The 15,144-nt window shown below is 43.2% G+C and overlaps 1 protein-coding gene across 3 annotated transcripts in view; it reads left to right on the forward strand.

Moving 5' to 3' along the window:
- The window catches only part of SEMA6A (semaphorin 6A), a 128,308-nt gene that overhangs the window by 86,544 nt on the left and 26,620 nt on the right, over window positions 1-15,144 (forward strand). For 2 of the 3 annotated variants that reach the window (XM_068979766.1, XM_068979767.1), the window contains exons 11-17: window positions 3,529-3,660; window positions 6,459-6,614; window positions 8,011-8,187; window positions 8,572-8,712; window positions 8,799-8,879; window positions 11,176-11,234; window positions 13,941-13,961. In XM_068979766.1, coding sequence (XP_068835867.1) covers window positions 3,529-3,660; window positions 6,459-6,614; window positions 8,011-8,187; window positions 8,572-8,712; window positions 8,799-8,879; window positions 11,176-11,234; window positions 13,941-13,961 — 767 coding nt within the window. Of the gene's footprint in view, window positions 1-3,528; window positions 3,661-6,458; window positions 6,615-8,010; window positions 8,188-8,571; window positions 8,713-8,798; window positions 8,880-11,175; window positions 11,235-13,940; window positions 13,962-14,097; window positions 14,149-15,144 lie in introns of all 3 variants that reach the window. The other variant, XM_068979765.1, reaches the window with a different exon arrangement.

The raw sequence follows: 15,144 nt of genomic DNA on the forward strand, positions 1-15,144 counted from the left end.
CAGATGTCTGGGACAGAAATACTATTCATGTGTTATTTCTCGATCCCTCTAGTTATCTTGAAAAGTGAATACTGTTGCCTTCTTTTTACACTTGAGGAAACTGAGTTCAATTATACTCTCCGATCCAGGTAGTCCACAGATAGAAGCAGCAGCTTTGGCATTCCAGAATGTTCCTCTTTTCTAGGTCACCTAACATTTTATTTGACTTTTAATACTTCTATGACTAGATCAGTAATTTTTGAAAAATCCTAGATATGTATTAAAATGCTACAGGGTGAAATTTAGGAAGCAAATGAGTCCATCTTGCATCCCACCTGGCTATCATCCTGTCCGAGGAACCAGAATCCCAACCACAGCACCATTGTCTGATTCTGGGGGGGTTTATTGAGGATTTAGGTTTCCCTGGTGGTTCAGTACTAAAGAATCCAACACAATGCAAGAGATGCAGGTTTGACCCCTGGGCCTGGAAGATCCCCTGGAGAAAGAAATGGCAACCCACTCCAGTATTCTTGCCTGGGAAATCCCATGGACAGAGGACCCTAGTGGCCTACAGTCCATGGAGTCACAAGAGTTGGACCTGACTGAGCGACACCACCACCACCTCCATTGAGGATTTACAAGTCATCAAACATTGTACTGAGAAATACTGAGTCTCAGCCCATTCATTCCTATTTTTGTATTTATTTAAGCTAAGACACCGAGGTATTAAATGACACACTAAAAACTGTCCCTGGAGCAGTGGACACATGTGGAGACTAAAGAATAGAGGAAGAGGGACACTATGTTCCCTGGTACTCGGCTCTGCCAGACCTCGGAGTCCTAGCACCGTCCTGTGGAAATGATCCCCGCTCTGGCCGCGGCCAAGAAACTGAAGTGCGCGTACTAGACTGTGTACAATTCTGCCTGTTCTCTCTGATCTTCTGCTAGGAATACACTGTCTTGTTTTGGATTATACTTTTTACAAAGACTTTGAAGAACCTGATGAAAGGCTAGATGACAGGAACAGACCTGATGAGACTGGAGGACAAGAGTTAGGAAAAAATGCCTAAGAACTGGGTCAAGTCTAAACAGAGCAAGCTGAAAGATGAAATAACGTTCCTCAGTTATACAGAGGGCAAGAGTCAAGAGTCCCCCACTGAAGACGTAAGAAAACATAAACCTATATTGCAGCCAGTATTTAGTTAGGTTTAAGTAAGTTGTGACCATCCGAAGGAATTTTTAGACTTGAGAATAGGAAAGATGTAAAAATTCAGGCCTTGACTGCTTGTACTTTGGAACCCATGTATCTAGCAGTGTTGAAAAAGAAGACTGTTCTGGAACATAGGAATGTAAGTGCCAGTGGAATTTCAGAGCACATTTCTAATTTTTTTTTAATGTTTTTTGAGAAAATGAGTTACTCTGTGATTACAACAAAGTAGGAGAGTCCAAGAGTACTGGAGTGGGGTGCCACTGCCTTCTCCGAAATATTACACATACTCCATTTAAAGAATTTTCTTTAAAGGTCCCTAGGAGACATTCAATAAGTGCATACTAATGCAGTCTCAGAAACTATATTTGGTCAGTAAGATCAGAAAATGGCAAAAGTATGCAGACCAGTCATCTACAAATGACAGTCCCTCTCTCATTACTCCTTCTGGTTTCATCCCTTTCCACCCCATTCTCCACACATTCCCACTCCATCATGTCAGGCTGTCTCAAATCCTTTAGGGGCTCCTCTTGCCCTGAAGATAAAGCCCAGCTCCCTTGTTGGCATGGCATGGAAGCCCATCGTGGTCAGGTGTCAGCTCCTCCTCCGGTGCAGAGGGTTGACTGAACCGCTCATGCCCTGCTGTCTTGCCCAGTCTGCTCCCCCAACCTATCTGCTTGCCCACTGAGCCCCTGCGCATGCTCCAAGGCTCAGTTCCAATCACATCCCCTGGAACTCTGCACGTGCCTTTCATATATACTGCCTTTATCAGATGGTCTTGGAAAAGTTGTTGTTGTTATTATTATCACTGCTGTTGTTGCTTGCCGCCACACTGAATTATCAATCAGCTGAGAGCATGATTTGTTATTTACTGAGCATTCACGGCTTGAGATTGGGGATTCCATAAATATATGTTGAATGAACAGAAGGTGGGAATAAAGGGAGGGGATAAAGTAGGAAAGAGAAAAGAAAGGATTTTACACATGTTTCTAACATTAGGAAGATTACAAACCCTATGGTATCTTTAGCAATTATGAAGTGCCTCATAAAATACTTCAAAATTTATCCTATTTTTCTTAATATTTAAAGTAAATGTGTACACCTCTTACTTTTAGGAGAGCAAGATGTGAAAAGAGTCTTACAAAATTAAATAATATTAGGGGCGCTGAAGTTTCAAAACAAATGGAGATCACTGTCTTATTATAGACTTAATATTGTGAATAGTACATACACACACACACGCTACATACTTTAAAATTCATCCTGCCACTGTTTTAAATAAGCTTTCTAATCCTCCCCCATTTCTCACTTTCTTAGTAATAATTCAGTAATTATTTTGTGAAATTAAAGATGGCATAAAATTCTCCTAATCATACATGGAGTATTTTCCATATCCTTTTGACATGTGCAAAATCTGGGCCAAATCATTCTCTCTGCCCTGTATGACGCTGATGCTGCCAAGCACCTGTGTCTTGCCCTGGGTGCTTCTGTGTGCAGTGACCCACTATCTCAAAGCCTGATTCAAACTGTTGGCCAGCCAGTGCCTGAAATTTATTTGATCAAAATCAAGGAACAACCATAGAAACAAACACAGGTTCAAGTAGTGTACCTAGATGAATGAATAATTCATGTCTTCTCACCATTGATGAAAAACAACCCCAAAGTCCTTCCAGGAGCGCCAGGCAAGAATGTAATTATAGGTAGAGATTACTGGTGTTATTATTATTTAGCACTTAATCGGGCATTTTATTTGCAAAGCATTGGTGCTTTAGAGATTTAAACTGTTTAGTCTTATGCAAATAAACAGGAAGTAAAATTTGCAGTGTACAGTGACTAACATAAAACATGTTTGGGTTCCTCACACATTCATTCTCACTACTGACGTGCTTGACTTGAGGAGCCAAATTCAGAGAAGGAATCTGTGGACAGCAGGGACACTCTCACTTCAAACTTTTACGAATATCGGAGATGCAGAGTGTTGTCCAAACATTTTATCTTTGGTTTAGAGTCTGGTAATTAATTTCAGGGAATTCATGAAACTTGAAAATCACCAGGTCAACCATTCCTCCTCTATAAACAAAAGCAGTGCCAGACACAAGACCAAAACAAGGGGTTTTTTTCCCTATGATTTTGCTTTAACTAGCCCTTTCTTTAAGACCAGTGAGGCAGATTTGATTCACTGAAACATTCTTATGCACTAGGATCCCTTACATTTAGAGTGTTCAGAGTATGAACATTAAATTTCAACTGCCAGTACTAGGGAAGCTTCTTTGGTATTGTTTTCCAAACTGCATGCAGAACTGTTGCGTAAGTAACACTTTGTATGAAATGTCCCATCGCAGCATCCCTGGGTCTGCAGTGTGTGCCTATGACATGCATGACATTGCCAATGTCTTTACTGGGAGATTCAAAGAACAGAAGTCTCCAGATTCCACATGGACGCCAGTTCCTGATGAACGCGTGCCTAAGCCCAGGTATGTGCCCATGTTTATCAGGCTCTTTTAAAAATCCAGAAGTGGTGCACTTAGCTCCCATGATAATGAGTATCTTGGGCTTCCCAGGTGACTCTAGTGGTAAAGAACCCGCCTGCAAATGCAGGAGATGTAAGAGACGTGGGTTCAATCCCTGGGTTGGGAAGAGCCCCTGGAAGAGGGTATGGCAACTCACTCCAGTATTCTTGCCTGGAGAATCCCATGGACAAAGGAGCCTGGACGGCTGCAGTCCACAGGGCCACAAAGAGTCAGACACAACTGAAGCAACTTAGCACACACGCAATGAGCATCTTATCAACTGCACACCAGGGCCTTCCATGCTGGCAGATACAAATGCCAACACAACAGAAAGGATTGTGAGGCCATTTACCTTCATTCCCTTAAGCAAAACGCCAGATTACCCAAGTTATATTCAAAACAGGGACTCTCTAGTCTTTCACTTAGACTATGTATCTGTGGATTATCCACTGTAATCCTTGGATGACAGGAGACATCTGCCCCGGCAGCCCCAGTAGTCGATAGCTGAGGAAACTGAGGCCCAGAGAGGTAGAGAGGGTGCTGTGCAAGTTTCTGGGGAGATGACTTCCACCACTCCTCCCTGCTTCCCTTCAGTTTCATGGAGACCCATGTCTTCCAGCCTTAATAAAATGTAAAATATAAACGGTGTTGGGTGGATTCTGTGACTAGACTGGATCAGAGCTAATCCCGAGCTAAGGGCAGGTAGGGATCAGCAGGAGCAGTGGGCCATTATTAGGATGTCTCTGATCTGAGGGTTCTAGTCTGTTTGGGGTCTGGATATACTGTGGATTCCCTCATCCTCAAAACATGCCCCAAAAGTGCTCTCACGGGGAACCTATTGTCCAGAGACTATCTAGAGACTTTTGGTCCTGTGTAATTTCCGTCAAATCTGCACACTAAACCAGTCCAATACTCTGTCCACCTGATATGAACAGCCAACTCATTGGAAAAGGCCATGATGCTGGGAAATATGAGAGCAGGAGGAGGGGGCAACAGAGGATGGGATGGTTGGATGGCATCACTGACTCAACAGATGTGAGTTTGAGCAAACTCCAGGAGATGGTGAAGGATGGAGAAGCCTAGCACGCTGCAGTCCATGGGGTCGCAGAGTCGGACACAACTGAGTGACTGAACAACAAACCAGTTCATTCATTTCTCTAACTGGGACGGGATGAAACCCTCTCCCAGCCCTGTGCCTGCCCTCTTTATGTTCCACTCGCGGCATACCTCCCTTTGTTGTTCAGTCACTCAGTCGTGTCTGACTCCTACAGCATTTGAAACCTGCATTATGAATATACAGAAACATCCCTGTGTGTTCGCTTCCTCCACTTAATCTGTGGAAGGAAACCCAATGTCTTTTAAACGTTTTTGATTTCCAACTCTTTCCTCCAATATCCAATTCCATCCCCCCAAAAAATACCTAACCCAATTCACTGAATTGAATGACCTTAGATGATATGAATCACTGTACCCAGGCAGAAACCCCTATGATCCATCCTTTTTCATCCCCTGAACCATCTGGCATGTGCCTTCTCTGTTACTAAAGGAGAACAGGCTAATTGTAAAAAACATTCCCTGGCAACCTCAGGTGAATTCTCAAAGGCTCTAAGTCAGGTGGATTCTCTAAAGGAGTGTTGACTACCTTCCAGGCAAGCAGGACGCATACTTTAAGTGGCCTTCCACTGGTCATCACTCCACGTGCAGGCCTGTCTCTCTTACAGACAGCAGGATGCTCTCCCTGGCTGGCTGGGTTAGTGCCGTGAAAGCATGTGCCCAGGGCTAGGTCCTGCCACTGCTGTCAGGGCCCACTTTCCCCTCCTGCACCAGAGGGGAGGCCAGGAGTCTGGACAAGACTGCTGCTAGTGTCTCCCTGATCTGACTTTGCTGAGATGTCCCTTGACTCCTGAAACGATGTCATTTCTTCTAGAAACCAATCTTCAGTGTCATTGTTCAGCGTGTTTTAAAATGACTTTTCAGACAAGAATTTCAGTGTAACTGGCTTTTCACGCCTACCCAAATCAAATGAAAGCAATAAAAAACAAAAGGTTCCCTGACCTCCTGGTAATGAGAGAGGGTTACACTGAGTCTAGCAGGTAGGTTCAGTGGTAAAGAATCCACCTGCCAAGCAGGAGAGGCAGGGTCAGTCCCTGGGTCGGGAAGATCCCCTGGAGAAGGAAATGGCAACCCACTCCAATAATCTTGTCTGAGAAATCCCATGGACAGAGGAGTCTGGTGGGCTACAGTCCATGGGGTCGCAAAAGAGACGGACATGGCTTAGTAACTAAACCACTACCACAAAGCGGGTTACATAAGGCCAGCAACTTTCTGAACACCTTTGTTTGCTATATTTGTGAAAAAGTCAGCCCAGTTGTCTCCTTCTGTGAAACAAATGCCTCCAGAACTCCTAGCAGGGTTTTAAGACAGGCAGAGCAGTCCCAGGGACGTGCAAACGTCTCACTTGTTTCAAAACTCTCACTTGTTTTGAGCTCCATCACTGTCTGTGGAGTTTGTTTGTGTTTCTAGCGGGGAAACCCAGCTGCTCTCAGCCAAGGCTGAACCGTCCTGGCTCAGGCTTCTCTATGGAGCATGGAGGCGGCCCCGAGGCAATCTAAGCATATTTTTTGGTGGCGTTATGCACTGTTCAGCTTCCTATTCTCAGCCTCCAATCTATTCTCCCTCATGCAAGTTGCACAGAGAAGCAGTTCATTCAAAGAATTTGCCATAAAGCATGATAGAAGCTCCCTCCCTTTGTTTCTTTGTAGGCCAGGCTGCTGTGCCGGCTCCACCTCCTTAGAAAAATACACCACCTCCAATGAATTTCCTGACGACACCTTGAATTTCATCAAAACGCACCCACTCATGGATGAGGCCGTGCCGTCCGTCATCAACAGGCCGTGGTTCCTGAGGACGATGGTCAGGTGGGTGTCAGGCAGACCGCATCCTTAATGGATTTCCCGTTGCCACCCGTGATCATTGGACCTGTCATCGGCGGATCGTGATTTGAAGTGCCATGAACCCCTTCTGTCATCCTGGCCTGGGTTCAGTTCTGAAGTCCCGGGTGGTTGGGTGGATGCCACCAAACCCCCATAACCACATTCCCAGTGAAAACACAGATCAGAGAGTTTCAGGTTAACTGGACCCAGACCAGCACTTAGAGGAAGCAAACATGTCTCCTTTGCCTTAGCTGGTTAATTCCAGGTGTGTTCAAGTAGAGGAGCATGAAGTCAGTCAGTGGATGTACACACCTGTTTGTTTGTTGTGGTTGCAAAACATGGTGCAGATTCCATCTGAGCACTGTCTCTGAATTGTTAGCTGTCACAACAGGCCTCCCTGACAGCTCAAACAGTAAAGAATCTGTCTACAATGCAGGAGACCTGGGTTCAACCCCTGGGTCAGGAAGACCCCCTGGAGGAGGACATGGCAGCCCACTCCAGTATTCTTTCCTGGAGAATCCCATGGACAAAGGAGCCTGGCAGGCTACAGTCCATGGGGTCGCAAAGAGTCAGACACCACTGAAGCGACTTTGCACGCACAAAGTACTATAATGGTTCTTGCCCCTAAGATGGAAACCATGGTACATAACTTGCAGGAGAGTCCGTTTTCCATTTCCTGCCACACTGCTTAAAGAGAAAAGGGTATCCATGGACTGCTGAACTGCTATGGGATTTTAGAGAAGGAAGATGCCGTGTAGGACTTACCTAAGAGGATGATAAGGACTACCGCTCTTTACCTTTGGCTTTACATGAATTTTGTTTGGCTTATATATCCTTTTATTTATTAACAGTGCCATTCGCACTCTACCCCACCCCCGCATCCTTCAGAATTCTCAACCCCTCTGTACACAAGCCAAAATCTTCCCAACCTGACGTTTTGTTGAGAAGTCTTGGCACCTCAGAGGAAGAGTGTGGGAAAATGGTAGCCAGGGCTTTTCTTTTCCGTATTCAGTGAAGCATTAGTGGTTAGTGCGAAATATTAAATGAGTTCACTTATTTCTTCCCCTCTTCATAGGAGACATCAGTCTCCCCTTGTTGCTTATGGAAGGGATAATTGCTGAGTGGTTTCAGATGGTATGGCTACGTATTTATTGTGTAACTTGGCCTCTGCAGATACATACCTCTTTCCTCCCCTTGGAGCCACACTAATGCTCTACATATGGAATTAAAGGAGCAGAACAGCTTGAGAGCATTATTTATATGCATATATTTTTCTTGAGGTTCTTACTAGAAAGCTCGATCACAATTGTTTGAAGTGGAAAACGGGGACACGTTAATGAAAGACAACAAAGATATAAAAACTGTGATCCTGTCATTTTAGATACCGCCTGACCAAAATTGCGGTGGACACCGCTGCTGGCCCGTATCAGAATCACACTGTGGTTTTCCTGGGATCGGAGAAGGGAATCATCTTGAAGTTCTTGGCCAGGACGGGAAACAGTGGTTTCCTAAATGACAGCCTTTTCCTGGAGGAGATGAGCGTTTACAATCCTGAAAAGTGCGTAGAATGTTTGGTTCTTCTCCTGGTAATTATTTGTCACGTTATAATCTTTTCCATTCAGAGAAGTCATGGTAGACTTAGATTTTATGCAATTTAGGTGACTTTTAACAGTATTTGTAAAAATTCTTTCATACATTAAAAGCATTATTTTCTCCTTGCTGCTAATGTGTGCGTTTATATAGGTAAGCACATATATTGTGTATTTATGTGTGTGTATGTGGGTGCACACATAAGGATCCATTGCTTCTCCAGTTAGGTCAGATGAAGAGATCTAACCTCACAGGCTTGGGGGGGTGGCGCGGGTGTGGCAGGTGGTGGCAGGAAGAAAAGAACTAACCCAAGAGAGACTATGAATGATATTATCCTGCCTTAAAAATTTAGGTGCAGCTATGACGGAGTCGAAGACAAGAGGATCATGGGCATGCAGCTGGACAAAGCCAGCAGCTCTCTGTACGTTGCATTCTCCACTTGTGTGATCAAGGTTCCCGTCGGCCGGTGTGAGCGGCACGGCAAGTGTAAAAAGTATGTATTTGCCTCATTGATCATCGTATGTTCACGGTGCTTAGGGAAGAGTCCTAGGTAAGCTCACAGTCATTCTCTTCCTGCAGAACCTGTATTGCTTCCAGAGACCCCTACTGTGGGTGGGTAAAGGAAGCAGGTGCGTGTGCCCATCTGTCGCCCAGCAGCAGGTAAGGAGCCCGAGGCGTGGGAGAGTTTAAAGTGGCCTAAACGTAGGATTGACTGTGCTCACACACAGCACTGCCGCTTGGCCTTCTGTGCACATACCTCATCATTGCGACTGCCGGCCGTTCTCCTTCCTTTCCCCATTTCACATAATACCCCAACATCACACGTGGCAGACTTCCAATTGATTAATCATCCATCCTCAAACTGGGTAAAAACAGAGAAAAACAGCACAGTGGACTTTAAGTATTCCCTGGGGAAAGGGACAAGAGGGTACGTGCCTTGCTCATCACAGTGCAAGAACGGCAGAGAAAGGGAGCATGAGGGTACCGATTAGGTTAGTGATGTGGTCTGTCCCAGCCATAGCAAAAGCGGCTCCTGTAATTGACCATCCAGGGCTGAGAACAAACTGCAGGGCATTTGTTAATAAGCAATGCATTTGTGCTGCAAGCATGGTGTACACATCCAATAAACCTTTCTCCTGCACCAGAGAACAGCTGACCCTATTCCTCATTAGGGAGGAAATCAATTCTTGGCATTCCTCCAGCAGATCAGCTATACCAAGCCAGTCTATCACGCATGTGATTTTGGTGCTGAGAATTGTTACCCTGACTTCCAGTGCTTGGATGGTGTCAGTTCAAAGGCTTTATGCTTTTACTTCTGTGGATTTCAATCCAAAATAACATTTGGAGAAATATTCAGTGCATGTCCTTGACAGGTTATGGCATTTCAAGGAAGATGCCAGATGCCAGCACAGTTCTTTCATAGTCATTTCTTCACTTCCCCCAATCCACCAGGCAAAAGGAATTGTCCCCCTAACACAATGGGAGAGCCCCCTCTCCCATTTGAGAATAGCAACTTAAACCGATAGGATAGCTGATTGACCACCACCTGCATAATTTGAGGGGAAGTATTCCCATAAACAGAGCTGACGGGAACTGTAAAGTCTGACCTGGAAATCTGGCTGATGCAAAGGGTTGACTCACCATGCAGTATTAGGTCAGCCTTGCAAGTAGCAATACTGACACACTACGGGGTGAGAGCTTTATAGCTTTTCACGGGGACCTTGAAGTGACGGAGGAGGGACCTCAGAAGCGCACAGTGAGGGAAGCTGAGAAATGGCCTACCTCCTTTCTTTAGTCAAGGCACAACAAAGGTAATAAGGCTGAATTTTAAGAATCATTTTTAAGTCAGCATGAGAACCCAGTTGTTCAAAACATGTGCAACTCTCCTTGGAATGTGGCCTCAGGACCGGGTGAATCCTGGCTTTCATTACAACTAGAAATCTTTATCCTTTGAGGCTGAATTTGATTTTTGACACAGCATAAAAACACTAGATACAAACACGGCAGATTATTAGATCAAGGTGTGACTGTCAAAGTAGTTTTCCGAGATGGCTCATAAGTAAACTCTGAAGGCGGTTGCAAAATCCGAGTTTTGAGTATGTTGCAGAAAGAAGAGCAGAGTTCCCCCCAAAAAAACAAGACTCCTTTGGACTCTTCCAATGTGTTTATTGATACACGTTGATGTATGGCAAAACCAATACAATATTGTAAAGTAATTAACCTCCAATTAAAATAAATGAATTTATTTTAAAAAATCAAATTAGATTCTATTAAGATCAGTCCTTTTGGGGTACAGAGTTTATGCAGCCCAGAGGTGACCTGGTGGACTTGAAAGGAGAGTGAACCTGTAGAGAAGCATGACCGCAGTGCCCCTGAAGACGGGACGTGGGGCCAGGTGTGAGCCACGTACCCACATGGGCTCAGCAAAACACACCACCATGTCCTGTGTCCTCTCAGAGGCCCCTTAGAGCCACCGACTGCTGGGAACACGTTGCTGTACAAAGCCATTTCTAAACAAAGAAATAGGTAAAGGTCTAGGGAGGCAAGAGTTGGGGTGAAAGAGAACGGAGAGAGGAAAACGCTTTTCTTAAGGTGTAGACTTCTGTATCACTTACATCAGGATGTTGGTTAACATTTAAAATTTTCAGATGTTTCAAAAATGCTCAGGGCATTAGCAGCAAAGAGTGATATAGGTAATCCACAAACTTGTTTACCCCCTGAATAAAACCTGAATTGACTGCCCAAGCCATGGCTTCTCCTTGGAGATTCACAAAGGACTCATTTCTATAAACTTCGGAGATAAATTTTCAAGCTGTTTTATCTACTTCTTTTTATACCTGGCACTCAGTTTTTCAAACTGTGTTAGTTGCTTTAGTGAAATTTAAGATGCATGCTGGAATAAAGACTCATATCATTGAATCTGTTTCTATCTTCTTCTCCTTCCTTCCTTTTGAAGACTGACTTTTGAACAGGACATAGAGCGTGGCAATACCGATGGCCTGGGGGATTGTCACAGTAAGTGGAGTTTTTATCCATGCTTGTTTTTGGATATTTAGTCGATAAAAGATGCTTTTATAGAATGGCCTAGAAACATGACCCCACATGTGAAATTGAGTGCAGCTGCCTCTAAAACATGCAAAAATAACATAAATCACCTTCTAAATATCAGAGAAAATAGTGTCTTTTGAAGCCACAGTTGTCAATGCTGTAGCTGAAAATGCTGGCACCTAGTTCGTTATCATAAATGTGAAACAAATTCCCTCATGAGGATGAACCTGTAGCAGAACAGTCAGCTATATCAGCATTTCCACTTAAAAACCAGTTTTACCAACACAACACTGTAAAGCAATTTTCCTCCAATTAAAGAATAAAAAACTATAAAAAAAAAACCAAAATAACACTAGTTTTGTTGTCTTTAAAAATACAATATTGGCACAATCTTTAGACAAATGATTTAAAAGGTTGATCACTGAACTCTGTTTTTTCAGTTGAGTGGGACACTATTTACTTTTCTTGAACATATTGGCAAACAAAAGTAATTATTTTTTAATTAGACTTACGTTTATTACCACTTGCAATAAAAACAAATGTTCAGAAAGAACCCACTAAGTACAAAGTGATTCAAAATACCCTTTTTATAAGAACTGACCTACTATGCTAAATCTCAGGGTTCATTTCAAAAGTTATTCAATTCAGTAACTCAGTTGGGTTCGACTCTTTGCGACCCCATGAACTGCAGCATGCCAGGCCTCCCTGTCCATCACCAATGCCCAGAGTTTACCCAAACTCATGTCCGTTGAGTCGGTGATGCCATCCAACCATCTCGCCCTGTCATCCCCTTCTCCTCCCGCCTTCAATCTTTCCCAGTATCAGTGTCTTTTCAAATGAGTCAGCTCTTCACATCAGGTGGCCAAAGTATTGGAGTTTCAGCTTCAACATCAGTCCTTCCAATGAACATTCAGGACTGATCTCCTTTAGGATGGACTGGTTGGATGTTAATATTGTAGTTAGAACTGTATATAAAGGATCCTAGTCAAAACTCTGCCCAGCTGTTCAGTGATCTGATTAATATCCATATTCTCTTGAAAATGCTTTATTAACACTAATTTAGAGAATGCCATACCCTTGAATAATGTTTAGTTTGCCATGTTTCAAAATGTTATATGTGATGAATTTTCAAGAAGCTTGTATTCAGAATGGCACCAGAAATAGCTCCTAGGGGAATGAAACTATATTACTTCTGATACTTGATTCGATAATGAAAATCATGGATATAACTCTCCATCTTTGAGCCATGAGTCCTGAAATGATGGACTCTAAGGTGCCATTTAATACCTTATCTTTTCTGGAGAAGAGACATAATTAAATAAAGAGGGCTATAGACAGCCTCATCTCCAAATTCTTGGTCATATATATTTTGGGTTTGCAAATATATATTGGCAAAAGCTTCTTCCTTTGTCTTTTTCTTACTATGTCCTCACACACAAAATCTGAACTAAGAAGTAGACATAGGAGACAGTGGCATCACCGAAACATCTGTTAGGTGTGTACAGCTAAACAATGTGATGTTTGATTGGTGGACCTTAGTCAAGTTGACGCTTTCCAGAGTCATTTTTAGGGAAAACAGGCTTTGGTCTGTATGTGTGTCTATGTGAGTGAACTTAATTAGCTGACATCAGTGAATGTTTTCTTATGAGTTGATGATAAAAGCATCTGTAGAAAAAACAGGGGTATCGATGTGGGTTGAATCGGTGCACAAATGAAAAGTGGGATCATGTTACTGGCTCCCTGAGGTGCAAACTACACCGTACCCGAGTCCCAGCGCAGAGCTCCAGGCGGGCCTTCAGGTCCAAGGTTGGAGATTTGCCCTTTAGTCTCAGGGGTCCAGGCTCCATGTTTTCGTGTTCCCCATAACCTGACACCCCATTCCCACTGAGGCACATAGGGTGCCTGCTCCAGGCAGCAGGTAGTGACTTTTCTAGTGGCATCTCTCATCCTGGGCGCTCACTGGAGCATGACCTACTTCTGTGAGTTGTTACCTAGTCACACACAGGCATTCATAGGACTTAGATATCTGGTGCACAATGACTCTCGCACAGAAGTTTTAGGGGAAATGAGGAAACCATAAAGAGCCAGTATCAGAGGCTGAGGAGCAGGCTGAGTGAACCAGTGACATGACTCAGATACACAGCACATATATACATGCGTGCGTGCACACAAACAGGATGTTACCTCTATGTGTGATTTTTATTTTTGTTAATTTCCTAACTTAAACCCCTGCTGAGGTCAGACCATTGTGATACCGGACAGCTCCTCACAGCACAGTTGGGAGGATGAAATGAGAGGGACCATAAAGAACAAGTGTTTCATAAGTGTGGTCCAGAAGGGACTCATCTTATCCACGTACACGTCCCTCCTGATGGAGCAGGGCTTATGTATAATCGCAGTTACCCTTCTCTGCACTCACGCTTGCTTTTTCTCTGCCTCTTGGCAACAAAGGCATGACTTTGAGGAGGCCCACTTGGTAAAGAGACACAGGGGTATGAAACTGAACCAGATAGGAAGCATCTTCTATTACAAGCAGAAACTAAAAAGCACTTCTTTAGTCTAGGCCTTGTATGTCAGCGCAGCTCTGTATCAGCTCATTCCCACTGATTACAAAAGTCACACTGAGCAGCGTGTTAAACATTAACTCACTCACTCCTCCCTTCTGTCTTTCAGATTCCTTCGTGGCACTGAATGGTAAGGAAGATGTTACTGATAATGTAATGGCAATGGAAATCTATTTGTGAAATCCTGTTTCACTAACCCTCTTGAGTATTTCCGAATCTTATGTTTCTTTTTCAGTTAACTTTTAAATTCTCATTATTTTTTATAGACATTTCGACTCCTCTACCAGATCATGAAATGTCTTACAACACAGTCTATGGTCAGTTTATGGTTTGGTTTGGTTTTCTTATTCTTCGAGCCACTCACCCTGTGGTAGTTTAGAGTTTCATTCCCAAACATCATGGACCAGATACTTTGCTACTTCAGGGCCCCAATTCACTAAAATTATTCATAGCTTTCATGATGCTTCAAAAATTTCTCTACATGTATGAGACAACTGACGTGTGAGAAGGAGTCTTACATTTTTAATCCACGTAACATGAAATATAATCCACGTAACAGGAAATATGCCAACCTTAGGGAGTTTGGTGAATGCATTCAGTGAGTTCTTGAGGGAGAAGAAATTGCTTTTGGACATAAGTACATCCAAGATAGAAGAACAGTGCTTATAAGTAATAGGCCACAGCTCCCTACCTGATTCCCCAAAATGCTGACTTTCAGAACAACATCCTCTGCAGGAAAAGTCCATACAGAATGCAGATACCAAGTTCTTAACAGGCAAAACTTTTCAATATAGCCATCAAAATTTAATCATACCTGGAGTATGAATTTGTAGACCTATCTTCAGTGACATTTCTTTAAATGTATATAAGGAAGAGTTATGCAGTCAAAATGATGTGCAAACAGGATCTATCCCATTGTTCCTGCTCTGAAATACACAGACACTATACTAAATAAAGCCCGCAAGTCCATAAACAGATATTCTGAGCTCTTTATAAGGAGAGTGAATATGTAGCTGAAATGTTCCAGTTCCTTTTCTCAAAGCTTCCCCAAATGTTTATTAAGGTAAACTATTCATGTGGTTTTATTTTTAAAGATAATGAACAGCACATATGTAATGGCAAATTTAAGCTTCTGTATTATACCGGGGACTACAAGTTTCATTGGTATGCAGACATTTTATCATTTTTATGTTTTGAAATACATAACAGTAACAGCTCCAGGTCAGTCTTTCAACGTAGAGGTAGGTAACAGAGGAAAAGAACAAAATAAAGGAAAGAAAAAAGAGGGAGGAAAAGAAAGCAAGGTAGATTTA

Source organism: Capricornis sumatraensis, chromosome 9, assembly GCF_032405125.1.
Source record: "Capricornis sumatraensis isolate serow.1 chromosome 9, serow.2, whole genome shotgun sequence".
Lineage (NCBI taxonomy): Eukaryota > Metazoa > Chordata > Mammalia > Artiodactyla > Bovidae > Capricornis > Capricornis sumatraensis.